The sequence below is a fragment of the Camelus bactrianus genome, chromosome X (genome assembly GCF_048773025.1).
Source record: "Camelus bactrianus isolate YW-2024 breed Bactrian camel chromosome X, ASM4877302v1, whole genome shotgun sequence".
Taxonomy (NCBI): domain Eukaryota; kingdom Metazoa; phylum Chordata; class Mammalia; order Artiodactyla; family Camelidae; genus Camelus; species Camelus bactrianus.
This window is the reverse complement of record NC_133575.1, coordinates 116,870,234-116,896,111: the sequence shown is the minus strand read 5'-3', so window position 1 is coordinate 116,896,111 and position 25,878 is coordinate 116,870,234. Positions and strand designations below refer to the sequence as shown.

The window sequence follows — 25,878 nt, the reverse complement described above, 5'->3', positions numbered from 1 at the left end:
GGGCAGGGCAGAAAGCGGCGTGGGCGGAGCCGCCTGGGCCTCGCGGCGATTGGGGGCGGGACGGGACCCGGTGGGAGCTTCCGGTTCCGGCCTCGGGGGAAGGGGCGGGGCCGGGGTTGTGGTGGGAGAGTTTGGCGGCGACGAGGCGTGCGCGGTGGCTGTGAGAAACTCGGTGAGCGGGCCCCCGCGCCTGGCTGGGCTACTGGGCCGCCGAGGTCCCCCGATTCCTCGATGAGGGGGAGCGGCGGGCGTCTCGGCGGGGCCCGGGGCGCCGGGCCGAGGGCCGAGCGAGGAGTACGGGGGCAGGGCCGGACGGAGGGAAGTCGGGGCGGCGGCGGGTGGAGCTGGGCTCCGGGGGCTAGGGGCGACGACGAAGTCCACCCAGAGGAGCCGCCGGGGTGGGACTAGGGAGAGAGTACCGGGTCGGGCCCACGTCGGAGGTCCTCTGGAGCCGGGCAGGCGCTGTGGGCGACCCAGGCTGCCGGGAGGGGCTCCTCTGGGTTCCGAGGAGACAGCTTCTTCTAGAATTTTCTCTGGATGGGGCCGTGAGGTGTTTGGTCGAGACCTGCGTGTCTTCTTGGCCCCGACTCCCGTCCTCTAGGAGTCGCTCTTGTGGGCTGTTTGAGGTCCCCCGAGCCCTTCCACCCCTTCGGAGTTGAGACGCGGTAGTAGGAAGGCCTTTTAGCTCCTGCTCCTGCCCCAGGAGGAGTCGCTGATTTTCTCTGGGCCCCGTTAGAAGGGCTGGGGAGGGAAGGCCCTCCTGGTTCTCCGGAGGGATGGGGGCGCCGCGGCTTTGAAGGAAGTAAAAGTGCCGCCAGGAGCTGGCAGGGATCTGGGCGCCTCTGCGCAGAGCTAGCTGCTCTGGGCTGGGAAGGGAGCAGGCCTGATGGATGTCGACAACCTCCTCCTGTCTACGTAACTTTTTGCATTGAAAACCCTTTCCCATTTAAACAAGTGTGAGAAGTCTCCTGAACTCCACGGGGAAAGGCGTTGTCGGAAAGGTGACTCTGGATTTCTTAACTCACATCCCGAAGGCCCCACAGACTGCCGGGCCTTTGAGCACTATTGGTCGAGCATCCCTGCTGTGTCGAGCCCCGCTTCAGCAGGTGCTTTCAAGGCTCTGAGGTGAAGTGCTAGGGGGCCGGGAAGAGTGACTGCCCAGCTCTCATGACTCCTCCTGTTCCTTCTGTGCTGTCAGGAAACCAGCTCACATCACCCTATTGGAAAGCTTCTAGCAACAGAATGAGTCTGCAGTGGACTGCAGTTGCCACTTTCCTCTATGCAGAGGTCTTTGCTGTGCTGCTGCTCTGCATTCCCTTCATTTCTCCCAAAAGGTATGCCCCGTGGAGCAAGTAGGCAAGCAAGCAAGTGGGCAGCTGTTGTCCAGCTCTGAGCTCTGTAGCTTATGGATGCAGAGTCGGTGGACCCTGGAATTGGGGCCAGACAGAAACAAGTAGAACCTGTCGGGTGGGGGTGGCAAGGGTTGTGTTTACTGTTGCCAACCCTCCCCACAGCTCTGCTCTGTCACATCTTGCTGAGTTCCTTTCCTGGGCACTCTGCCTTCGGGTATTCAGAATGTCCCAAAGGGGAGAAGACCTAGTTATGGTTCTGGGAATGATGCCCTCTGGCCTCCCTTTGGGTCCCTGGGGGTCAGGGCATGGCATTGTGGGATCTGGAAGGCTTGCGCTGTGGGTCGCGTTGTTGTTGATTGGCTGACTTCTGTCCTAACAGTCGCACTGGCATTGCGTACATAGTGGCCTCATGAGCATTACTCAGCCTCTGAAGGCTGTAGCCATGTTTCTTTTAAATGAACCAAGAACCTGTGAAAAGTTAATTGAAAATTGATTTTAATTACATATAAGAAACATTTGGACTTAAATTAGAACATGACAAATAAGGCTGTGCTTTCACAGGTATTTTTTGGAAAACTTTTTAAATGAAAAATTCTGACCCCTGATGCTATAGAATACAAAGTATACAGCATCGCCTAAGAAATGTTCTTGACAAAAGCCGGATCTAAATCTGTTCACGTACCTCATATAGTTCACAGGAAATGCAGAAACAGAGGCCCCTTGGAGCTGCAACCTGGGAAGCTTTGTAGGACAAACAGCCTGGTTTCTGCAAAAGTAAATTGGGAGAGAAAATACGAGGGCACAAGAAGGGGGGAGCTTACAGAGTAAGAGAGATTTAAGATACTTATCAACTAAATGCAGAATCAGAATCTTCTTGGGATTCAAACAAACCAACTATTAAAAAATAATTGTAGCAACTGGACTTTGGAATCCTGGCTCCGATAAGAAGGGATTCTTGTTGATTTTCTTGAGGCCTGGTGATGGTGTTGTGATTGTGTTAACTATTTCTTAAGGCTCTTCTCTGATAGAGCTATATCCTGAAGTATTTGTGGAGGGAAATGAAGGGAAGTTTGGGGTCTGCTTCATAATAATCTGGGGTGGTGGGAGTCTAGATGAACCAGGATTGGTCACATGGGAAAACGATTTAAAGAAATAATGTGGTTGCAAGCATTTTGGTACTACATAGGGGAAAGTAAGTTTCCTGTTTCCCTTCTCAGAGACTACCAGTCTTTAAGACTGGTTTTCTAGAAATTTCTATGCACAGACGTGCTTTTTTTTTTTTTTTTCCTTTATAACACTCTTGAACGGATGTCAAAAATTAGAAAGTTGCAGGCAGCCAAGGCTGAATCTGTGTAGGGTATGTGGCCATTGGAGAAGAGTGTGAAACGATGTCTGTTCTCAGGGCCCTGGATCCCAAGTGTGTGTTCTGGGGCGGACGGTACAGCTCAAGCGGTAGAGCACATGCTTAGCATGCAGGAGGTCCTGGATTCAATCCACAGTACCTCCAAAAATAAATAAATAAAGTATGTGTTCTTTCTCTTCAGGCCTTAGCCTTTTTCTCTTCTTCACAGATGGCAGAAGATTTTCAAGTCCCGCCTTGTGGAATTGGTGGTGAGCTATGGCAACACCTTCTTTGTGGTTCTCATTGTCATCCTCGTGCTGCTGGTCATTGGTGAGTGAGCTGTGGCTGAGGGCAGCTACCTGGCCTAGACCCTTTGTGGTGACCTCTGTTGCAAAGCCCCATGCCACGTTCCCTGAGTAGTGTACACCTTTGGCTTCTCAGAGACAGACCACTTAAGTGCTCCTGTCTTTCTCTTGGGGGAAGAGGCTCCTTTTATCCACAGAGATGGTGCTGCTGACTGCTGGCAGGGCCTTGACTTTGACCAGCAGCCTTTGTGTGCCCTGTGATGATCACCTCAGATCGTTCCAGAGCTGAAACAAGAGAAGCTAACTGGCCCGTGCTGACCTGGGTCTAAGTAGCGCCGCTTTCCAGGCACTTAGCAGCACCAGTCTCTCCCTCAATGCCTGAAACAGGCCACGAATAGGGGGACTGAGCGACCAAGTAGACAAGGAACCTAGCTGGGAGGGAAACTACCATGTCCTATAGCATGGGGGGCCTGAGAGGTAGCATATCTAGGGGGCAAATCCCAGATCTCTCTGGATTTGGGTCTGACTTCAGGTCTTTCCAAGTCCTTCCAGCTCTGGAGCTCTATAAACCCTGCATTGAGGTACACACCAGCAGGGGCTTGAAAGATAAACAGGGATGGGGCCAGGGATTGTTTAGAGACCAGAGGAATCAATACAGCTCTCATCTGGCTGTTAAATGCGTTTTATTGTGGTGAGTGATCAATATGTCCCCCTGTTTAGACTCCAAAGTGTTGGCTCTGCTCTGCTACAGACAGCAATCCTGTCTCCAAGATTTGATGCCTGCTTAGGGTCAGAGCAGTCCCCTCTCCCTGAGCCCCCAGCAGAAATGTGGCAGGAGGTGGGAAGCCAGGGGGCCATAGTTCAGGGGAATGTGTACGGCTCCACCCACCAGCTGCAGCATTAGGCTTTTCTCCTCATGTCTAGGGGCCTGATGGGATATGCTCAGGCAGGGCTGCCTCTGAACAGGCAAAGTGCGGCCTCTCCATTCCCAGCTGTGTAGAGTGGATGCCAGCTGCCCACACACTTCCCTGTTCTTGAAATACCTGGCAAAGCCCCAAGAGGCAGCTCTTTCTGATCAGGATTTTCTCTCTGAGTGGCCTCTGAGTCCAGAGCAGGTGGGGAATATGCGCGTCTTCCCCTGAGTGTGAAAAGCCAGGCTGCAGAGTTCTGGAACCAAGTGTATATGCTTTTGATTTTGGTGGGGGGGAAGAATTTGGGTGGGGAGGGACCGTGCTGGGGGTATTCACTCAGGGCCTTGCCCCTCTGCAAACCAGATTCCACAAGCTCCCTATTTCCTAGTATGGTGGAGTGGGTCAGAACCCATTCTTCTTTTCTGGGGTTAGGGGACTGCTCGGAAGTTCTAGAGAGACAATTCTGCTGTGATGACAGGCTGCTTCCTGTCCTAATGGTAAAAAGCATAAGCGAGAGAGGCCTGCAGAGGCTTCTGTCTATATGTGTTAGCCAGTAGCAGATACTAGTGGCAGAACATAACCAGGTAGAAGCTATAGCCCTGGCTGGCCCCTAGCCTTCACTGGGAGGGCCCTGGGACATATCTGACTGGGGAATGGCCTTGATGAGGGTCCAGGGTCAGTTGTCCTGGACTGGGGGCCTGATGCAGGGCAGCACTCTGCTGGGTGACTTGGCTAGTTTGGCTCAGCGCCCCCACCCCCAGTCTGCTCTATGCCATCAGCCGAGGTGGTCCTTAAGGTGCTGGGGTTTCTGGATGCAGAAGGCAGTATGAGAAAACATGGGGGCGGGTTTGTTTATTTTTTCAATCACAAAAATAATACATCTTTAACAACTCACAAGTTTAACCTATTAAGTTAAAGTCCCCTGTAATCACACATCCCATAGGTAACTGTCATTAAGAGTTCGTGTAATATTTCCACAGACATTTTCTATACTGACATCTTCGTTAAAATAGTACATACTGTTTTGGCTTGGATTCAGATCACAGTGCACACTGTTTTGGATTGTGCTTTTTCCACTTAAACTGTATCGTACACATTTTTTTTACAGCAGTCTTATTGATTGTGTAGTGGTTTATCATGTGGTTAGAGTGTAATTTAATTCATTCTTTATAGGCATCCTCATATCATTGCACATATATGCAAATCGTGTAGGATAAATTCAGAGAGGTGGAGTTGATGAATCCAAGCGTATGAACATTTAAAATCTTATGTTTTAGTTTGAACTACTATAACAAAGTACCACAGACAAGACAAGGGGCTTCCATAACAGGTACTTACTTCTCACAGTTCTGGAAGCAGGAAGTCCAAGATCAAGGTGCGTGCGGGCAGATTCAGTGTCTGGTGAGGGCCTTCTTCCTGGTACATAGATGGCTGCCTTCTCGCTGTGTCCTCACATGGAGGAAGGGACAAGGGAGCTCTCTGGGGTCTGTTTTCTAAAGACAGGAATCCCACTCACGAGGGCCTTATGCTCCTGACTTAATCATCTCCCAGGGGCCCCGCTTCCTAATACCATCCCATTGGGGGCTATAGGATGCCAATGTAGGCGTTTGGGGGACCAGGAACATGCAGTCCATAACAAATACTGTTGTCCTGGTTTATATCCCTGATAACAGTGTTGGGAGAGTGCTTGCTTCCTGATTCAGATTTAACACAAAGCTACCAGTGAGGGGAGGCAGATTTGCCTAATGTAAGATCAGCTTAAAAAAGCAGTCTCAAACCAGAAATTAAGAGCTGAACAATACCCATACAGCCGTACTTTGCCCCTCTTCCACGTCGGTCCATTAAGAGCCCTCTTTAGGTAGATCTTGGCATATGGACTTAAAAAGATATCTCAGGTGCTCGCTTCAGCAGCACATATACTAAAATTGGAATGATACAAAGATGATTAGTATGCCCCCTGCGCAAGGATGATGTGCAGATTTGTGAAGTGTTCTGTGTTAGCACGCTGTAGGGTATACAGAAGTATAGTGTTGTACGCGTGGAGCTTACATAATGTTATGAATCAGTGTACTTCAATCAAGAAAAAAAGGACATCTCAGGGTTGGGGTGGGAAGCAGTAGTTTTGGGATGGTTCCATTTCTCCTCTGCGGACAGACGCACAGATATGAACGTCCGTGTGAAGTGGAGCACTGTACGGCAGGCACAGGCTGTTTGCCTGTCAGCAAGTATTCATGTGCCCCCTGCACGCCCAGAACCGTGCTAGGCCCTGGGGATGTCATAGAAGAGATTTCCGCCTTTGTAGTCTAATTGGGGGAGGGCACGGACAATAAACCTGTAATCTGGGTAGTTTCAGATTTGTACATTACAAAGAAAATAACGTTCGGTAATGGGACTGAAAATGAGTGCTTTAGCTAAGCTGGCCACATGTTGCCTGTTCTGTTGGAGGTGATCATGTGGTGAGATTCTCTTGCTGCATTTCTGGTATGTTTGAACCTTTGAGTGTTAATTTCTTTTGTAATGAGAATGAAACGTTTTTCTTTTTAATGGAGGTACTGGGGATTGGACCCAGGACCTTGTGCATGCTAGGCATGTGCTCTACCGCTGAGGTACACCCCACTGCCGCAAAAACGGTTTAAACAATAAAATCTTTTACAAAGCTTAGAAATTAAAACCCTTGAATCTTTAGCAGGCATTCTCCCAGTCTTGACGCCCAGGCGGCTTGTGCCTCCTTAGCAAGCGTTTCTATAAACAGCACTACCCTGGCTTCTCAGTAGGGTGGCCGATGGCTAGCCCAGTTTGAGATAAATAGAACCAGACGTTGGGGGCACCATGGGAAAGGGGAGCTGCCTCCATTGCTAGGAATGTCTCAGATCGGGTTAGCATCTTGACGGGGGAGCAAGCTGGTGGCCTGGGTAGAACGGGCCTGGCGGTGATGTGAGAAAAAGCCGGAGGAGTGCGCAGGTCTGAGGGCAGAGCTTCCTACAAGGCATCCCCCAAGGTGTGTAGAAGTGGGTAACCGGGGACAGATTTAGCAAAGCCAGGCTGATGCGACTCAGACTCCTGTCTCACGTGGACGGCCTGGTCCTGTCTGAGTGGGGCTAAACGCCTGTGTGTCTTTTCCTCCCTGCCACAGATGCTGTGCGCGAGATTTGGAAGTATGACGGCGTGACCGAGAGGGTGAACCTCCAGAACAACCCCGGGGCTGTGGAGCACTTCCACATGAAGCTCTTCCGCGCCCAGAGGAATCTCTACATTGCTGGCTTTTCCTTGCTCCTGTCCTTGTGAGTGGGGAGGGTGAGGGCTGTGAAAGGGATCTGTGGGCTGGCCTGTGACTTCGACTTCTCAGTCGAAGTCTGTGGCCTTGAATTGGAGGCCCTGTCTCTGTTAGGGGAACCATACAGTTTTTCCAGAGACGTCCTGGTTTTATGCTGACCTCCAGAGGCTGCATGGAGGTGGGAGAGGGCTGACCAGAAGGTCAGAGGACCAAGTTCGGCTGTGCCATAACAGGCCTCACATTCTTTTAGGGTAAATGTGTTACGGGTCCCTCTCTGTGTGTAGAGTGAAGTCAGTGCCAGGTGTTTCCCTCCTCTGGAAGAGGCCCTTTGCAGCCCTGCGTAAAAGGGACCAATTGAATAGGGGCTCTTTGTGTATGGGGTCCTGTCCTGAGAAGAGTGGGCAGAAATGGCACCAAGGGGCTGAGACTGACCCTGTCCCCAGGGCCTTCCCAGATGTAGACCTGTCAGTCACAGGAGTATGTGATCTGTTGGAGCTTGGGGGCTTGTTTGCTGCCTTCTGCTCACAGGGGTTCTGATCAGGCCGGGGTTGGGGTTCAGGTGCTGGCTGTTGTCAAGGGTGCTGACTGGCAGGGAATAAGACATTATGCTCAGGCCGAGGGATTCTGGAGCTAGGAGCTATTGGGAAGAAGCTCACCATGAGGTTACTTAGAAGCAGGGTCAGTGTGGGTTCTTGGGCTGGTCTCACTACCTCTAGTCACCTGGACATCCTTCTTCACTAGGCATTGGAATGGCTGTCTGGCTTTCAGGTTTTCAGAAAAAAAGTCAGTTGCCCAGGTGAGCCTGGCCTCTCTGGATCAGAGTTGGAAAGTGGCAGGGAGTGGACCTGGAAAGGGCTTTCCAAGGGGATGTGTTTCATCACAGAACTGATATGCGGGCATGCTGTCTTCAGACTTCTGAGTGTCAGGAAGTGAGATGGCTAGGAGGGGGTGGAACATACCTAGAGTTTTAGGGTTTCGGGAAGTTCCAAAAGAGAAGTAACGATCATGCAGTCTGAGACTGAAAGGGAAGCAGGCTCAGAGGACTGAGGCTCAAAAACAAAAGAGTTCTGAGTCCATCTGCAAGTGAGCCAGAGGGTGGAGAAAGAAACTGCAGCGGCAAGCTTAGATTTCACCTGGGTGGTAGGAAGGGCAGAAAGGAAACTGAGGACTGCAGCAGAAATGCACAGCGAGCTTTAAGAATAGGGACGAGACTGTCAGTCCCTTTGGTATTTCTGTGTAAAGTAAGGAAACAGGGAAAGGAAGCACTGGGAGGAGGAGAGAACTGAAATTTCAGGTGGGCAGGGGGATAGTGTTGTGCCCTGCTTCTCCAGGTGACTTAGTTTCTGCTTGGACTGATGAAATTATGTCCAGAGGCTCTTGAGATCATTTGCAGATAGAATTGCCAGTCCTTGCGGAATTGCCGGGTAGGAGATATTCTGGAAGACTGCAGATGGGCAAGCATCCCAGTTTCCAAAGGAGGGAGAGTGTAGGTGAGGAAATAGCTGAAGGAGAGGGTCTGCTCTGACTTTGATTTCTAACCGTATTCCAGAAAAAAGTAGTTTGCATGCTTTCAGAGAAGAGAGAGCGATCATTGGCAACTACTGTGAATTCTTAGGAAACAGGTTCTGTCAGTCTTATCCCTGCCTTTTGTCCATAGCATGTATGGATTTTCAGCAAAATGTTTGCCAGCCTCTGATTTGATGCTTGTGGACTGGATGCTGAAGTGCGGGTAGGGCTTTGGCATGATAGTGTAGTTGGCAGGGTCCTTACTCCATGAGTGGCTGCTACATGGATCAGCTCCATCCAGACAGAGGTCCCAGGAGCTCGCACTCCACGCCTCGCCTGCTCAGTGTATCTCTGCTGAGGACCTTTGTTGTGGCCAGCAGATGCAGGGAGAAGCAGGCTCTGGGAGGAATTGAACATTGGGTAGGTAAGCTGCTGCTCAGGATCCACGCCATCTAGACGTGTTCACTGAGGAGACCGACTGGAACGAGACGAGAGTGTTTAGCACGGATGCATTTGCAAACATGGGTGTAGGTTCATAAAGGGCAGTGGAGACGGGGGCAGCAGGATCGGGGGAAGACTTGGGGCTGTGCTTTACCGCTGCTTAGCAGGACTCAGTGGCAGAGCTGCTGCCCAGGCTTGTGAGCATTAGCGCCCTCTACTGGAGGCTGCAGGCACCAGCTCTGCCCTGCTCAGCATCGGCCAGTGCTACTTGCAGGGTGGCATTTGGGGCCCCACCTGTTGAGAGATGCTGGTGAACTTCAGATCGCAAATTCAGAAGTAGTCACAGTGGTGGAAGATGGAGTGGTGTTTATCCCCCATGTACTGTGCTCTATTCCAGAAGGACACCTCCAGGGCAGATGTTATCTGAGTGGGCCAGGGGACAGTGGGTAGCCAGGTGTACCAGACGAGTATGTGTGTGTTCAGCTCAGCCCTCTCTGCAGCACTGTGCTGCCAGGTGTTCCAGCCTAATTCCTGTAGCTGACTTGTTAAAACTGGCACATAGCACAAGTTGGTGTCCAGTTCTGTGAATGCCTGACAAAGGCAGAGCAGAAAGACACCAGCACAGTCAGGGTGCAGAGCAGTTGGCAGTCTCCTTTCTAACCTATGATGAATTCAAAGAAGAGCCGTTGCCGTTTGTACCTGCGCTGTTCCCAGAGGACGCGTGGCTGGCGTGAGAATGGGGTGAGTGGGCCCTGGTCCCAGGTGCTCTTGCTGCCCCGCCCTGTGCTCTATCGGACTAGCTGCCTCCCCCACTTTGCTGTGGCCTCTCGTTTGACAGGCATGTAAGGCTTCATAGAATTCCGTTTTAAACACGTCACATGGAGTAGCTTCTTGTGCCTGGCTGTTCCCACAGCCGTGCAGTCATTCCATCTCCATCTTAGCGCCAGATGCCTTGCTGTGCCTGCCACACCCTCCCGTGTCCCTATCCAGGAGCTGATCAGAAAGGGACATGAGGTTGGTCTTGTGTGATTTCCTGGAGAAAGAATCAGTAACCCCAAGGATCAGTGGATTCCCCAGTTACCCACAAATGATCTGTTTGTTTCTAGAATTTTCTAAGATCATATGCTCCTCCCTCCCTAGTCTAGGGGTCAGATCCTGTATGGTGGCTGTGGCCCTTGAGGAACTTCTCTCTGTGTATGACATTAGCCCTAGAACTGTTCTTGTCCAAACCTGATAGCCACATGCAGCTTGCGGGAAACACTCTTAGAACAAAGCTATCATTTTTGTTATTCTGATTATAAGAGTTATATCTGCTCCCAAACTTTAAATGTCTGGTGAGAGAGTGAGTGCCCTGTAGTTCAGTCCCCAGAGGATGTTCCTGAACTTTTAAAAATAATCTTTTACATATATAAAACTTTTCTCTGACAAATGCTATGGGTGTTTTGCTCTGCTTGGACTTGCCTTTTTCACGCAATGATACATCTTGGCAGTTTTTCCAAATGACTCACGCAGACCTCTCCTGTTCTTAATGGTTGTGTAGTGTTCTGTCATGTGAGGAGACCATCATGTGCTTACCCGGTTCTCTGCTGACAGATATGTGAGCTGGTTTGAAGTTTTTACTATTAAGAAACCACTTTTCAACATTGGTGATTTCTAGTCTGTCTTCCTGCACGTAATATCCTTTTTTTCCTTTTTTCTCTTTTTTTAACCATTGGAGATCAATTGATGGTGTCCTAGTCCCCTGGCACCTTGCTGCTCGAAGTGTGGCCTGTAGGCAGCAGCCTTGGCCAGACCTGGGGTCTTGTCGGAAATGCAGACCCTTGGGTCTGTCCCTGGCCTGCTGCTGAGGGCCTGTGTTTTGACAAGCTGGCAGTGCCTCTTGCACATTGGCGCCTGGATGGCGCTGCTATGACACATCTCCCCACGTGCACAACCCCAGAGGTCACAGGCGGCCAGCAGTTCTGGTTGCGTTGTGGGGCTTTACTGCCTGGGATGGAATTCACCTAGGCCTGGATGCGGTCAAGTGCATATAAAACACTTAAGAGTATCTCTTGCTCTCCTCACATACCTGGTTCTTTCAGAAACCATGTGACATCTACCTTGGAGTTGGGAAGAACTTCAAAGAACGCCTTCTCTCATCTGTCAGCACATGCTGTCTGCCCTACATGGCTCAATCCCTTTTTTGTTCTACGTGTCTTTGCTGATGCACTCCTCTGAACTTTTGTGCATGTTCTTTTGCAAATGAACCACTAGCTCTTGTTAGCTGTGTACAAACCTGTGTGAAAGAGTGAGAGATGTCTCTGTTTTTCTCACTGCTGGGTCAAGTTTGGTTGTATTAGAATTGTTTTGTGGGGTCCCACTCACGGTCTTAGCTCAACAAGCATTTGAGCATTGCTCTACGTGAGACAGTGCTAGGTTGTTGCCACAGAAAGAATGAGATAGAGTAGTTGGGGGAGACCACACCGCATAAGAATTAGAGCAGAGGGGTGCCCAGAACGTCACAGGGTGCAGGACAACGGCTCACCTTCAGATAGCCTGGGTGCTGGCACTTGGGAGGGCTGGCAGCGGCGGAAGGAAGATGCGGAATCAGAAGTCAGGAGACGAGTCCCCAGGCCAGTGCTGTCACTCCAGCAGCTGTGTAGCTTTGGGTCAGCATCTTTCCCTGCTGGCCCTAAGTATTCTCATCTTTTAAAATAAGGGCTGGTTTTGGAGACTGGATGACCACATGACCGTGTGTGTGTGTGCACGCGCGCGCATGCGGGTGTGCGAGCGAGCGTGAGCGAGCTGTTCGGGTTCGGGTTTGGCTTTAAATCAGTAAGGACTAATGACCCTTCCTGATTGCGGGGGCCTTTGTAAATGGAAAATGGCAGCTCAGGAGGGGTGGAGTGGCCACAGGTTCTAAGTGGCCAAGCCCAAGCCCACGTCTAGTTTTGATCCCCTGTACAGATGCCAGCTTGTTTGCGTTGGTGTGAGCTGTTTGTGCCAGATGGTAGGTTTACAGCCTACCTCCCGTGTAGACTGGATCGTTGGCTTCTTTCTCCCCGAGTAGTTACTACCTGGATTTTGGTAGGAAGGTGCCTGGATCAAGTACACGATCTATGGCATCCTCACTAGTGTTTAGTTTTGGGAGTTGAATCACTTTAATCTCTCAGTCCCTTTCGTACATCCAAAGATTGTTAAGTCATCTGGTAGTACATAGCAGTTGGAGGAAGTTGGAGCTCTAAATAAACAAAGAAGAAAGTAAGTCCTCTAAAATGTTAATGTAATCACTGTCGACACACACCTTTGTTAAATATCTTTCTAGACTTTTCTATGCCTAACAGCAACTACCACTTGCTAAGCATTCTGTGTACCAGGCACATGTTAATTTTGGCAGCAGCTCTGCAAAGAAGAAACTGAGATTCAGAGAACCCAGTTCCCAGAGCTTATCATCAGCAGAGCTGAGAATCCAGGCTTAAAATGAAAGGACCTCAACGCCTGGGTTCTTTGCCCTACAGCATCCACACACTTCTTCAAATCAGGGGCAGGCTGTAACTACCACGTGGGAACTTGGGTCTTCCATTAAGTTCATGAACGTTGTCCTAGGACAAACCATCTGTTTCCAGCATTCTTGTGTGTTTAACCAATTCCCCACTGGTGAACATCAGGCCCATCTCCCCATGTTTCCAACACCGTAAACAGGGAAAAAGCTCCTCTCGGCCTCCTAATACTGTTCAGAGCATCTGTGCCCCTCTCACCATCTCTCTCTTTCTCATCTGTGCTTGCCCCGGTCTCACTGGCAGGTACTGGCTCAGTCCCTGAACCCCAGGAGGCTGTTTGGGGAAGGGTGGGAGGAGCAAGGTGGATGGGTCAGGAGTGGCGGGAGATAGGGTGAGGGTTTTGAATGGCAGTTTTGGAGTTTGTACCTGACCTCCATATGGTAGGGCGCTGAGCTTTTCCAGGGGTGCTACATCCCCACCAGAGTTGGGTGTTCACATTTGGTAGCAGTGCCTAGGATGGAGTGGAGCAGGGGGGCCAAGTCAGAGGTCGCTGGACTAAGAGGTGCTGATGGCCCAAACCAGGGCGTGGCAGCAAGGGTGGCCAGGGGGCAACTTTGAGAGGTGCTGATGGGAGAAATGGGAGGAACTAGTGGGGATGCCAAGCCCCTGAGGCTGAGGTGGTGGCGGTTCTGCCTGCTATGGGCGCCTGCAGAGTGGCAAGTGTGGCCGGATCCAGAGGACTGCTGGCCCACGTGCACACGCGCCAGGGCAGGGGGCCAGAGGGGCTGGTCAGTAGGATGGTGTGCTGCAGGGCAGGGGCAGTGTCAAGGAGGGGTCAAGGGATGGGCCAGAGGGAGGTGCTGACGGAGTGGCCACTCCCTGTAAGTGGGGCAGAGCGATGTGAAAGCGGATGCAGGGAGGGAGAAGACTCAGGGAGAGAAGGCAGGTTAGCGGACAAGGCCACAGAGGGAGAGAGTGCCTGGGAGAGAGGCTGCGCTGGCACTGGTTCCTCGTGGCACCGGGGTCGGGAGCACGCAGTGGGGAGGCTTGAGTAACCCTCGTAATTGAAAAGGGGCCCCAAGTTTAAAGGAAGCATCGCATCTTTAAGTCTGCACTTCCCCCACCAGTCTGCTGAGTGGGAGGCAGTGAGGGGGTGCAGTGGGGCAGCTCGCTCCCTTCTCAGGTCCTCAGGCTCCTTCCTCTGTGCGCTGGGCCACAGAGTGAGAACAGCTGTTGCCACTCAGAAGCCTAGGGGCATCCTGCCCTCTTTTCTTGGCCCATGTAATTCTCTGCTCCTATCTGTGGTTTTTAAAAAATTGTGGTAAAATATACATAACATCGAACTGACCACCTGAACTGTTTGTAAGTGTGCAGTTCAGTAGTGTTGAGCCCATGCACAGTATTGGACAGTCAGCCTCCAGAATTTTTTTTATCTTCAAATCTGAAACTCTGTCCCCATTCCCCAGCCTAGGGACCTCACCTCCTGAGCCTCTCTGCCCCCCTGTCCGGGGGACCACTGCCACAGCTGGGCTTTCATCATCCGAAGGAGGCTTCTTGCCGCCAGCCTGGCTCGCCTGGCCTGTCCACCCTGCCCCACTCACACGACCTTTCTGACATGTAAACCTGATCCTCCACCACCTGCTTCCAGTGCCTTCAGAGCACCTTTGGCATAAAGGCTGGGCACCTAGGCCCTTAGGGGTGGGGCCTTCCCTGCAGCCCTCCACAGTCTCTGCTTCAGCCTCCCTGTGCTGGGAGCCGGCCATGTGGATCCCCTTCCCTGAGTATTTCTGTGGCCTTTGCCTGGAGCCTCCACTGTTGCCTGCTGGTCTATCCAACACCTCCTCTTCGGGCTCCCTTGGACTTCCGTCCAGACTCTGCTGTGCTGCTGGCGGGCCTAGAGAGCTTCCTCCAAGAGCCCCGGCCGCCTGTGAGGCACAGGAACCCAGGCCCCCCGCCTTTAGTCTGCTTGTCTCTCCGCCAGGAGCCACGCACACACTAAGTGCTGCCTTCACCTTAGGGACTGAATGGAGTGTCTTGGGCAGACAGGGACAGCTTTAGGCCTGTGCCCGGATCAGACCCGTCAAACTGCCATGCCAAGTGTTCTAGGCTGGAAGCCCAACTCTTCAGGTCTTCTGGGCTCCGACAGCAGGAACGCTGGGGGAGCTTGTTAAGACACAGTATGTCTGGGCCCCTAGAGGTCCCAGCACCACACTGAGGGCCTCTGGTCTATGACAAGGCTGTGGTGCAGGTCACTGTTTGGTACAGACTCGGCCTGTTACAGGCTCTGTCTTGTGTTACTGCTCATCCATTGCCTTAGCACCTGCATCTGGCCGGCCTCCCTCTGGAGTTGTGAGCTCGGCGCATGCAGCCCCTGCTGGGCCCGCATGGGCTTCGCACGGTCAGAGTCACACTCTGTTTTCTCTGCCTTTGCTAAAATGCCATTGGTCAGGACCAAAGTCAGGTCACCATCCAGACCCAGGGAGGTCCACCCTCATGTGTGAGGCCCCTCAACTTGTAATGAGCTGAACTTGGTCCATAGTTGTCTCTTGTTTTCTGCTTACCCCTCTGAGACTGGGTTGTGTTCCTGTGGTCAGTCGAGGTGGAGCTGCCCATGCTCAGCCACATAGTTCCTCTGCTTAACAGCCAGTGACCTGGGGGCTGGGTTGTCTACTGGAAGTTGATGGAGCCCTTTTAAGCCACCAGTGGGATGGAACCCTTCCAAACCCTCTGGGGTGAGTAGGGTGCTCTGCTTTGCACATAGGGAGTATTTAATAAGCGGTAGCTATTATCAGGATCCAACTGGGTCGTGATGGACTTTTGTGGGATTTTTCCCTCTTGTGTGGTAAGCTGTGCCAGGCCCACGTAGGGAGTGGAAGAGAAGGCTGGTCTTGGCCTTCACGGGTCTTATGTTCCAGACTGGGCCCGGGGTGCAGCAGAGCAGAGTGGCACAGAGAGTATGGTTTTTGTGGCAAGGGCAGAGGGTTGAGGGGGAAGGGCTGCTCTGGGAGGAGGTCAAATAAGAGTGGGAGACGGGCAAGCTGAGGGGGTCCTCAGGGCCCAGGGCCCCCAGTTGGATGACGCTGGAGGTTCTCGGGCCTGGCGGTGCGCTGGAGTCACCCAGGCGGCTGCTCACTGTGTTATTGTAGAAAGTGCAAACAAGCGTAGAGGCGGAATAAAAGACCCACCCCCGCCCGTGGATGGCACTCAGCTTCAGCATCAAGCATCTCCCTGACCAGTCTCGTTTTTTCCGCTCCCACTTCCATTTTCCCCTGGCTCTGGATTATTTTGAAGCAAATCTCAAATACCATGTTTACAGGCAAAATAATATTTTGGCTTACCGCTCTGCAAAGAGAGGGACTTTGTAAAAAAAAAAAATTATAAGCACACTAACATCTTGTGAAATACTAACATCTTACAAGAAGTTTACAGTTAACTTCCTGGTAATAAACTCCCTAGTGATTGTTCATATTTTCCTGATTACTTTGCAGGTTTTGTTTTTGCTTTTTTACCATCTGTTAGAATCCATATGTAGATGAGGTAACTTAAAGGGGTTTTAATTTAAAGTCCCACTGCTCGGGGAGCCAGCCCAAAGATAAAGTGATTTGTGTGGAGAGCTACTGCCCTTAGAAGACGAGGGAAAGGGATTTTTGGCCTTTAGTTCCCCTTGATCCACCGATCCTTCTATGAGCTGCTATCATTTTCTTAAGACTACAGATACAGTAGTGCTTCAGATCTAGGCACCAGGTACGAGTCTTTTTGATAAGTCCCTTGATTTCTAGTCCTCAGCCCCAAGGCGAAACTCACCCCAGCTACAGTAGTGGGCTGGCGTCCTGTGGGTGCTGGGCTTCAGGGGGCTCTGATAAAGGGGGAACTGTGATAACGGGGTGGGGGGACTTGCTTGTGAAGAGCCCAGGGAAGACTGACTCACATGCCTCAGAACCAGCATCAGCTTCTTTTCAAATATAGAGTCTGCTCAGCTATTGATCTGGGCTGAAGAATTCTCTTCCTCACACTCTAAAAACAAATGGTGAGCAACCTCTTTCAGAGCAGGTGCCAAGCCTACAGCGGTTTGTTCTCCCTGGTTCCAAGGTCGTCGGAAGCGTGGTGTTCCAGGAGGGCCTCTTTCTCTGAAGGCCTGAGGACTCCAGCCTCTGAGGCCTGGAGGCAGAGGGTGGGGGATTAGAGGGCAGCTAGGAGGGGACCAGCAATGACGGACCGACTGACCGTCTGTCCATCCACAGGGTGGAAATGGTCTCACTGTGAACAAGTGTGGCTACTGTGACTGAGGAGCTGGAGTTTTCATTTAATGTAGTTTTAATTCATTTAAATTGGAAAGGTAGCCGGTGGCCTAGGTATTAGACCACATAGCTGACGCTACTGCTCATCCTTTGCTGCATTTGGGTTCCTGCCCCGGGCCAGGTGTGTTTCCCGCACTCTGAGCTGAGTCCAGCACATCGCCTGCAACAGATGCTGCCTTGCTGCCTTTGGATTCAAGTACCGTGCGGGGCACATCTCAGGGCAACAACTCCCTCCCTCTCACTCCCTCAAAGAAGCCGGGAAGGCCACCAACAGGCTTCAGTGTCAGAATATCTTTACCTAGGTCATCTGACCTCTTCCGGTAGCTCTCTGTCCCCTAGTTTATGCAGAATCCCTCTGCTACCTGGTTTCAAGAAGGCAACAGAGCAGAACCCCCAGAAACAAACACAGCTTGCTCCCGATGGCTGGTTCCCTTCACCTCAAGAGGGCAGAGGATAGAAGGGTGGGTTGCCTGCCAGCTGGAGTTGCTGCAGGGTGCTGCTCCCTGCCCCATTCTCTACAGTGTCTCGAGGGGTAAGAGGAAGGCCGAGCACCTGTGCTGTGATGTACTCCTAAGGTGGACTGGGGCAGCCTGCAGAAGATTGTCCCTGGGTCTTTTTCAGTGAACTCTCATCCTTTCTGTTCTCCTGCCTCCTCAGTTTCATGACTCCAGGCTCTTTAGGTGAGCGTTTCTTGGGGCGGTTTCCACCATTATTACTGGCCTACTTTGCCCGAAGCTTTTGCTTGGACACCACCTGGCTTTTGGCTCCTCGCCAGAGTGGCCACCTCCTCACCCCACCCCCTCTGTGTTTTTTCCTGGACAGTTGGGACAGGTTCACACAGAATCCACCTGCTGCCCTGCAGAGCGTTGCCTGAGGGAGGGCTGTAGTCAACAGGTGGCGCTATGACACCAGCTTCCCACTCACACAGGGGCAGCTCTGTGAAGGGGAGTTGTCTCACGATGGGGTCCGAGGGCTGAGTGACCCAAGGGCATGCATGGCACCCTGGAGATGCCTGGTAAATGCTAAGTAGGCAGGATCGGCCACAGTGTCAGAAGGGTTTGCTGCAGCCATAGGATATTCCATTTGGGACTTGGGAGGACCCTCCCCAGGCTCTTGCCCCGCTTCCTGCTAAGTCCACGTCTGCCTCCCGCTGTTTGCCCGCAGGAGGGAGACGGGATTGGCGTCAAGCACATATGAACCACAGCTCCGCCACTTGATATGGTTGGCTCTGCTTCTCCGGCCTTCTCTTGTTTACTCAACCTTTTATAAAAGTATGAGAGCCATCAGCGTCCAAAAACATCTTACTAAGAAAGCCCAGTTGAATTCAGATATCTGGGGAGGGCATTTGTCTGCCAGGGACACATCTGGATTCTCTTATGTTTGTGCACTGACTTCTCCCTCTGTCATAGAGTGCATTTAACCCAGACCCTGGGCCCCTCTGTCAGCTCTGGACCTTTGGGAAATCCCTTTGGCTCGTGGGTTCTCACCTGTTGTCCAGAAACGGATAGCTAAGAATAGTTATCTGCATGACAGTACTTGGGCGGTGGAGCAGGGAGTGATGGAGGGTGGCCAGCGGGAGAGGGAAAAGCAGTCTATCAGCCTTCTCTGCAGGCTGCCACCTCTCGGCTCTTGAGACGTGGAGATTCTGAAGCTCAGCACCTTCTGCTGTGTGCCCTGCTCTGTCCTGGGTCTGGGGCCCGGAGGAGACTCAGCATTGAGGGGACTGGCACCAAAAGGGCACATCAACGTGCTTGGGAACGGGTAGAGGGTTGCGGGGGGATCGTTGGAGCTGAATCTTGGGTGACGAGAGGGCGGGGCCCAGTGTGTGAGGGGCAGCCTTGGGCAGCCCTGCCCTGCTAGGGAGTGCTGCTCTTGGCTTAGCCTGGGGCCCTTCAGGGGTGCCCTTTGGTCTCGGGTCGGGGCACTGGGCTCTGCCCCCGGCTTTGGTGATGAGTGTTTTCCCAAGTGCTGCCTCGGTTACCGCTGCGGTCACAAGCCTGGCTGGCTCACTGGCGTGAGGCTGACATGGCGCCTTCCCACTGCTGTCTCCTGTCACCCTGTTGCTCGACTAACTGGCTGGGCCGAGGCAAGGCTGAGTCCAGGGAGAGCCGGGGCCCCAGGCCCGCATTCTGCCCTGGCCTCTGGTGCAGCCTCACCCCTGGCGGCTGGGGTGGGTGTGTTACCTGCAAGGCCCCTTTAAGCAGACCAGGTTTGGGGCATCTGGAGATCAAAGGTGTAGTTGTGGCCTGAAGGCGGTTGTAGCTGGGCCACCAGATGAGGAGCCAGTGACCGTCACCATGTGGTGTGGGTAATGATAGCAGAACAGGCAGGAACGATGCAGCCAGATGAGGGGCAGGGAGGGAGGCTGCTGCAGGAACACCTGGAAGGGGGACAGGGGAGGTTCAGGAGAGGCTTCTAGGGGAGGGGGTGGTTGAGCTGGGTCTTGAGTCATCGGCAAGAGTTCTCGAGAATGGGAGAAGCTGTTGCTGACTGGCCAGCTGACGTGCAGTGGCACGAGACAAGGCAAGCAGGGACCCGGCGTGTTCCCAGAACAGCCAGTGGTTTGGTGTTACTGGAGCAGAGGGCCATGTGGGTGGTGAAGGGACAAGAGCCAGCTCGCAGAGGGCCGGGTGCCAGCCAAAGGCAGTGGGCAGGCATTGGAGGGATCGAAGCAGAGTGGTGACATGATCAGATTGTCTTGGAGAAAGATCACTAGCTTTCCTGGGGACGTGGATATGAAAGCTGTACGGTGGAGGGGCAGAGGGGGGAGGCCAGCTAGGAACTGTTAAAGTCACCTGGGAAGGAAGCAGTGAGGGCTATCCCATTGGATGCAGGGATGACTGGGGCCTGAGGTGGCATGCAGGCCCGAGAGCTCGGGTAGATCAGAACTCCCTCCTCTGCAGCATGGCACGGGGCAGTTGGCCTGTCTTGGACCAGCTCGGTCTAGTGTGTCTTGGGAACACCCAGGAGCCACTGGTTAGCAGACGGCTGGGTGTATGGCTCTGGCTGAGGTCAACCCTCTCAGGGATGAGATTGGCGGGCAGTGGGGGCTGCTTGAGGCAGGGGTAGGGGAGAATCCCGAGGAGGTGACCTGTCAGTTGTGCTAGGTGCTACGGAGCCAGTGCCCCTAGGACTCCTTGAGTCAAGTGGTTAGGGCACGAGTGGTCCTGCTGGGTGGCAAGGACAGGGCAGGGCCTAGGTTGGTGTAGGTTGAGGAATGGAGGGGGAGGAGGAGGGGCTTGGGCTGGTAGAAGGGAGAGCCTTGAGGAGTGAGGTTCCTGGAGGGAGGAATTAGCCAGAATCTTGGGCAGGGTTGGAAGAACAGGTCTAACAGGAAAGGAGAGGACAGGGTTGGTGGGGGTTGGCGTGAAAGACACGTGGCGGGGGTGGTGCACCTACCCTGGAGGCTCCTGCAGGCGCTTGCTGAGGGGAGACCCTAAGTTGGGGCACTGAGCCGGCTGAGGTTTCGCCAGGCCCCTGTGCTCTTGTGCTGGGCTCTGCGTGATTGCCCGGGCTCTTGTTGGCAGCCCTGGTTCTCCATAACTGAGGCGGGGCCGGGAGGGCACCGAGGAGAGCTGGGCCCCTACTGCACTGTTGTGGTCATCGCTGCCACCACTGCCCGAAGCCCAGCCTTCCTGGGTAACTGGGGCGACAGCTGTGGTCACTCACAGCGCTGCTGGAGTCCTGCCCATGTCAGCTGCCTGCCCAGCCTTGTTGGGGAGGCAGGTGGAGGTGGGGAGCATCACCTTCAGGCTTGCCCACTCCGTCTTTGCTTGCTGGGTCCGCCAGGTGGCACACGTGCCCTCCCCCCAGCCCAGTCTCCAGCTGGGAGGAGTGGCCTGCCCCACATCACTGGGATCAGCTCAGAGCTCTGGGCGCTCTGTGCGTACGAGGTTAGGGCTCAGTCAGACTTGCCTTTCTTTCTGGGCTCCTCCAGTGACTGCCACCCTGCCGATGTGACTCAGGCACCTTGCCTCCCTCTGGCTCCTGGGCACTCGGGAGCTCCCTCCACTGCTAAGGCTCCAGCCCAGTCGGGGGCAGGCTGGTGGGCAGTTGGGGCTGAGACAGGGAAACCTGAGCCCTGGGCCACGAGGTCCCGGTCGCTAATTTTAGAGAGCACATGTCACTGGAAACTCTTCCCTCCTGCCAGAAACCAGTGGCCTGGCTCTCCCGTCCTGACAGGGGCCCCTGGAGCCTCTCCCTGAACCAGGAAGTGTGATGGGTGCCTCACAGTCCCTGTGAGCCACCCCCTAAGTGCTCCTTCATGGAGGGGGCTCTGCCGGGGCCCAGCCAGGGAGAACCAGGCACTTCCTTTGCTCTCGTCCCTCCCTCGTCCCTTCGTCCGCTTGTCCCCTTGTGCTGTCTGAGCAGCGGGTGTCCACAAGAGCCCTGCACAGGCCAGAAAAGGTGCTGGGAGCAGGCAGCCCGGGCTGCCTTGTCTCCTCTGACGAGCACTTCGTTGTGGATATACCCCGGACACACTGAGTCCTCCCCTCTTCCCTGGGGCCTCTGTGCACTCCGTGCCTCTCTTGGAGCCATGGCTGGCCAGGCTCGTCCCAAGTGTGTGGGCAGAGTGTCCTCTCACCCCTCTGTGCCTCGCTGTGACCATTTGAGCTTGTGTCTTTCTCAACAAGTGGAGGGAGTCCCCGTCCTCTCTTCTCTTGCCGGCCGACATCTCAGGGCAAGGTGGCTGTTGGGAATGGAGCGACGTGTGCCCCAGCTGCCACCTGCTTGCCTTTTATGGCTGGTCTGGACCTCAGATGTGCACCTGGGCTCCTAGTATTCATTTTCTGTCTGCCCTGCCCCAGAAAGCCTCAGTGTGGTAATGTTATCAAATAGCTGTGCTCTGGCAGCTGCTTGCAGACTACATCTGGGAAGGGGTGAAGAGAGGAGTCATTTCCATCACTCTCAGTTGGCCTGGGGAGTGGGTCCCTGGAAGCTGAGAACATGGGGTGGTTCCCAGTTCAGGCCTTGGGGTCAGAGGGACAGGCGTCTACAGTCCAGCTACAGTCAGTCTCTGGCTCTTGACCTTGACCAATTGCCCCAGCCGGCTGAGCCTCAGTCTCCCTTTCGTGAAATGGGGGCAGCCATGGGCTCCAGGATCCGGCCAGTCTGTTGGAGGTACCCTCGGGCACAAGCTGCTCTTGTTGAGCGAGGCCTCACGGTGAGGAAAATGGCACTGTGGCTTCTTTGGCACGCCGAGGCCCTGACTCGGAAAGCACCGGGTTCTAGACCTTTTGGCCGTAGCTCCTGTTTTCCTGTGCCTTCGGGCCTGGAAGGGAGCCCCAGGGCTGCGGGCGGCCTTTCTGAGGCACTGTTCATCATTCTGGTGGCGGAGGAGAGCTCCCGGCGCCATCTTTCCCCTTGGGTTGCCAGATCCAGATGCCGGTGGCATGGCACTAGGTGGCCTCAGCGATCCGGTGGGCTCAGGTCTAGGCTGGAGGCAGGTGTAGGGTGGGAGGAACCGAAAGAAGTTGGCACTAGCCGTTTTTCTTTTGCTCATTTTTCCTTTCCTTTTGTAAACTACTGTAGTCTGCTTAGACGCCTGGTGACTCTCATCTCCCAGCAGGCCACGCTGCTGGCCTCTAATGAAGCCTTTAAAAAGCAAGCAGAGAGTGCTAGCGAAGCAGCCAAGAAGTACATGGAGGAGAATGACCAGCTGAAGAAGGTGAGTTCTGCCTGTCTGGCCTTGCCATGTGTGACGTTCTTCAGGGGCCACAGTGGCCACCGTCACCCTATCAGACTGAGAAATGTGTGACACTGCTCTTGTCAGAAAAGTGAAGCGGTTGGGTGAAGGGGCGGTTCTGGGCGGGCGGGGTGGGGATGGTATGAGAGGGCCTGGGGGACTCTGCGAGACGGGGGGCGCCCTTGCTGCTCTCTCGCCTCTACCCGCTGCATCCAGGCCAGACTCTTTGCTGATAAAACTCGTTCCCTAATGGGCCAAGCTGGGACACTGGGCAAGTAGCACAGAAGAATGCAAGATAAGACCCCTGGTCTCCCGAGGATTGCTACCAGCTGGGGCCGAAGCAGGGCAGTCCTAGAAGGTTTGTCAGAGGAGGTGATATGTGAGCCAAGCTGGGAAGGAGACGAATGGACTTGGATTCAGAGGCAGGATAGAGTTGGGTGAGCCTGGGGCTCTTTGGCCGTAGTGAGCTGTGGAGCTTGGGGAAAGGAAGGAAGGAAGGGCATTCAAAGTTGGGGGTGACTGGCAGAAATCCCCAGATGACAGCAAATTGAGTCATTGGATGGACTGGTAGACTCCAAGAGCTGCTGAGAAAGGAGGCAGGGCTGAGGGCCAGGGCAGACAGGGCGAGTGGCCTGTGAGCTGCAGCAGGTGGCCCTGCTGGCCCTGGGCTTTGCCTGGTGGCTGGGAACAAGTGATGGCCCAGTTCTGTGCTGACATTTCCGAAGGGGCGAGTGCCCGGGGCAGCTTGAGGAATCACAGCTTGGTGGGGAGGACGGAGCTGGAGTCCCTCCCTACTCCCTCCCACCCTCCTGAGTAACCCGGGCCCCTGGCACTCTTCCTAGGAGGCTGTTGTTGGTGGCGTCAAGTTGGATGGCAGGGACTCCGATGTGAAGGTGGAGGAAGAGAACAGGAGCCTGAAGGCTGATCTGAAGCGGCTGAAGGACGAGCTGGCTGTCAGCAAGCAGAGTGAGCGTTGTCCTCAGAGCCCCCCGGCCCCACAGATCTGGAGCCTCCACCGGGGGCTGCTGCACCTCTCGTGCCGAAGTATTAATCATAAACTCAAGTGCAGGCTCAGGAGTCGAGTGAAAACAAATGAATGACTCCTGGATCGTCCAGCCCAAACACAGCCAGGCGAGGTTCCCCCAAGGAGGGCCCAGGAGCCCCAGAGGCCAGGGAGCTAATTCCAGAGCAGCTGCTCCACTGCCAGGCACGGGGACTGGAGCTCTGCGCATCGGCACCAGGGGCCTGGTGGGTGGGGAAGGAAGGCGCTTGGGAGGCTGGATCAGAGCTGGTTGAGATGTTCCTATCTGCTTCCCTTCCCAAAGGCCTCTCCCGACACATATCTCAGCTTTGAGGCTGCGGCTCTGCTCCCTGCGCCCGGCCCTTATCCCAACAGTCTCAGAATGTTTGTCCTGTGCTGTCAGCCTCCCTGAAGTCACCCCTGCTGAGAACACTCAGGCTTCCTCCAATAAAGGGGCTTGGGGGGGTCCTGGGTGTCCTGCTTTCCCCGGCTTGGTCAGCCAGCCCTCCCCTGCCTTGGAGACTCTCAGGGCAGCTGGCTGAGGAGCTTCCTGGAGAGGAGTGGTCTCCCAGACACCCTCGTGGGGATGGGTTTGGGATGGCTGCATCTGGTATCTGCAGCAAATGGATGTTTTCTCCCTACTCATCTTTTTATTTTCCCCCCTTCACCACGTCTCATCCCCAGAACTGGAGAAAGCTGAAAACGAGGCTCTGGCCATGCGGAAGCAGTCTGAGGGCCTGACCAAGGAGTATGACCGCCTGTTGGAGGAGCACGCCAGGCTGCAGGTCGGCACACCCAGCCTGCTCTGTTGGAACGAAGCACACACACCTCACCCCCCACCACCCCGTCCCTCAGCCTCGGTGCCCACCTGTCCCCTTTGAAGAGGCCCTGGCAGCGGGCTGGCTGCTGCCCCTCCCATTCCCCCCTTTTCTCTCTGTTGCTGCTGAGTCTGGTGCCAGTCTGGGCCCAGCAGCTGAAAGCTGCCTTAGGCAAGAGGGATGTGGCCTGGCAGATGACAGCTACCTTCTAAGGCGCTCTGCACTGTGGGCCTTGCTGGCCTCATGCCCGGCATCAGTGCCCTTGAGCAGGAGCCCTAGTCCATGGTGGGGGCCTCTGACTTGGTTCAGGTCCACCAAAGGGCCCCATCAAGTACTAGACAGAGACGTGCAGGGGAGACTCCAGGACCAGCTACTGGCCTTCCCTCCGGAGGGGCTGCGGGGTGATGTGGGACAAAGAGCTCTGGACTTTGCAGGCAGCCCCCAGACAGCAGGGACCAGTCATGGCCACCTGTAGGGCTGGTCTCAGTGCTCAGACCACCTGTACCTGGAGGCTCAGGTGGCCTGGCAGTCAGACATGAAGGCCAGGGAAACGCCGCCGGGTTGTGACAGCTTGACTCAGCGCTTGGCGGCCCCAGTTTGGGCAGCACGGAGGGTGGAGAGAGGACCTGACAACTTCAGTACGGGGCAGGCTCACCAGCAGGACCTGTGGAAGGTGTGCAGAGTTGGGAAGATCCTGAACTAGGACTTGGAAGCGACTCAAATGCCGAGGCTGCCGTGGGTGTGAGGGTGGGGGCGAGTGAGGCCCAAGAGAAGGTGTTGGTGCGGGCTTGGGGGCTGTAAGGAAAGAGTGACAGCGGAGGCCTCCAACTGGGCCCCCTGGCTGGGGTCAGGGCCTTGGCCTTCATTAGAGTTAGAGCCACTCCCGCCCTGGCAGACCTTTGGATGCTGCTGATGGGTACAGTCCCTCGCTCATCTGGACATCTGTCATTTGGAGAAGAAGGGGCGCTGTGCTGGGCCTCTGGGGTGGAGGGGCCAGAAGGCGCAGGGGAGGAGTGTGCCCTGCCAAACCTCTGCTTTGCAATTTCTGTCCCCTTTCCAGGTGGCAGTAGATGGTCCCTCGGACAAGAAGGAGGAGTGAGGGCTCCCCGCCTGCGGTTGGCTGCCACCTGGCCCATGCTCACTGCTTCCTGAGAGTCCAGCCTCCCGCGGTACTTCGGCTCGCTCCCTTCTGCTTCCGTTCCCTTGCATGCTTGCAGTTCATGCTCTCCCGGCATTCCATAGGGGTCCTGCTCCCACCCAGGATGAGCGAGGCAGGCACCCGGAACCCGGCTGAGGTGGGGCTTGCTTCCCCTGGGTTGAGCCCCTTTATGTTGCGTGTTGATGTTCGGGGCTCCAAGGCCCCTTTTCTCTGGTCCTGCAGGAGGGCAGATGGAGCAGGAAGAGTAGAGTTTCTCTTGGGGCAATAAAGGTTGTTGTGATGTGTC

General features: G+C 54.4%; 1 protein-coding gene and 1 non-coding gene across 2 annotated transcripts; both read left to right on the top strand.

The window, feature by feature from the left end:
* Positions 1-17: 17 nt before the first annotated feature.
* On the top strand, positions 18-25,878 carry BCAP31 (B cell receptor associated protein 31). The gene is made up of 8 exons (XM_074359367.1): positions 18-172; positions 1,199-1,334; positions 2,924-3,024; positions 7,044-7,191; positions 22,441-22,576; positions 23,437-23,560; positions 24,300-24,400; positions 25,494-25,878. The coding sequence occupies exons 2-8, from the start codon at positions 1,243-1,245 to the stop codon at positions 25,530-25,532; spliced, it is 741 nt and encodes a 246-aa protein (XP_074215468.1). The 5' UTR covers positions 18-172; positions 1,199-1,242; the 3' UTR covers positions 25,533-25,878.
* LOC123619478 (U6 spliceosomal RNA) lies at positions 5,806-5,912 on the top strand. Its single transcript, XR_006728094.1, has one exon. It is a non-coding gene; the product is annotated as a U6 spliceosomal RNA (small nuclear RNA).

Coding starts and splice junctions, on each gene's coding strand:
- BCAP31 (XM_074359367.1), top strand. CDS start 1,243: ATGAGTCTGCAGTGGACTGCAGTTGCCACTTTCCTCTATGCAGAGGTC. Junction 23,561..24,299: donor GCTGGCTGTCAGCAAGCAGA/GTGAGCGTTGTC, acceptor TCTCATCCCCAG/AACTGGAGAAAGCTGAAAAC. Junction 24,401..25,493: donor AGGAGCACGCCAGGCTGCAG/GTCGGCACACCC, acceptor TCCCCTTTCCAG/GTGGCAGTAGATGGTCCCTC.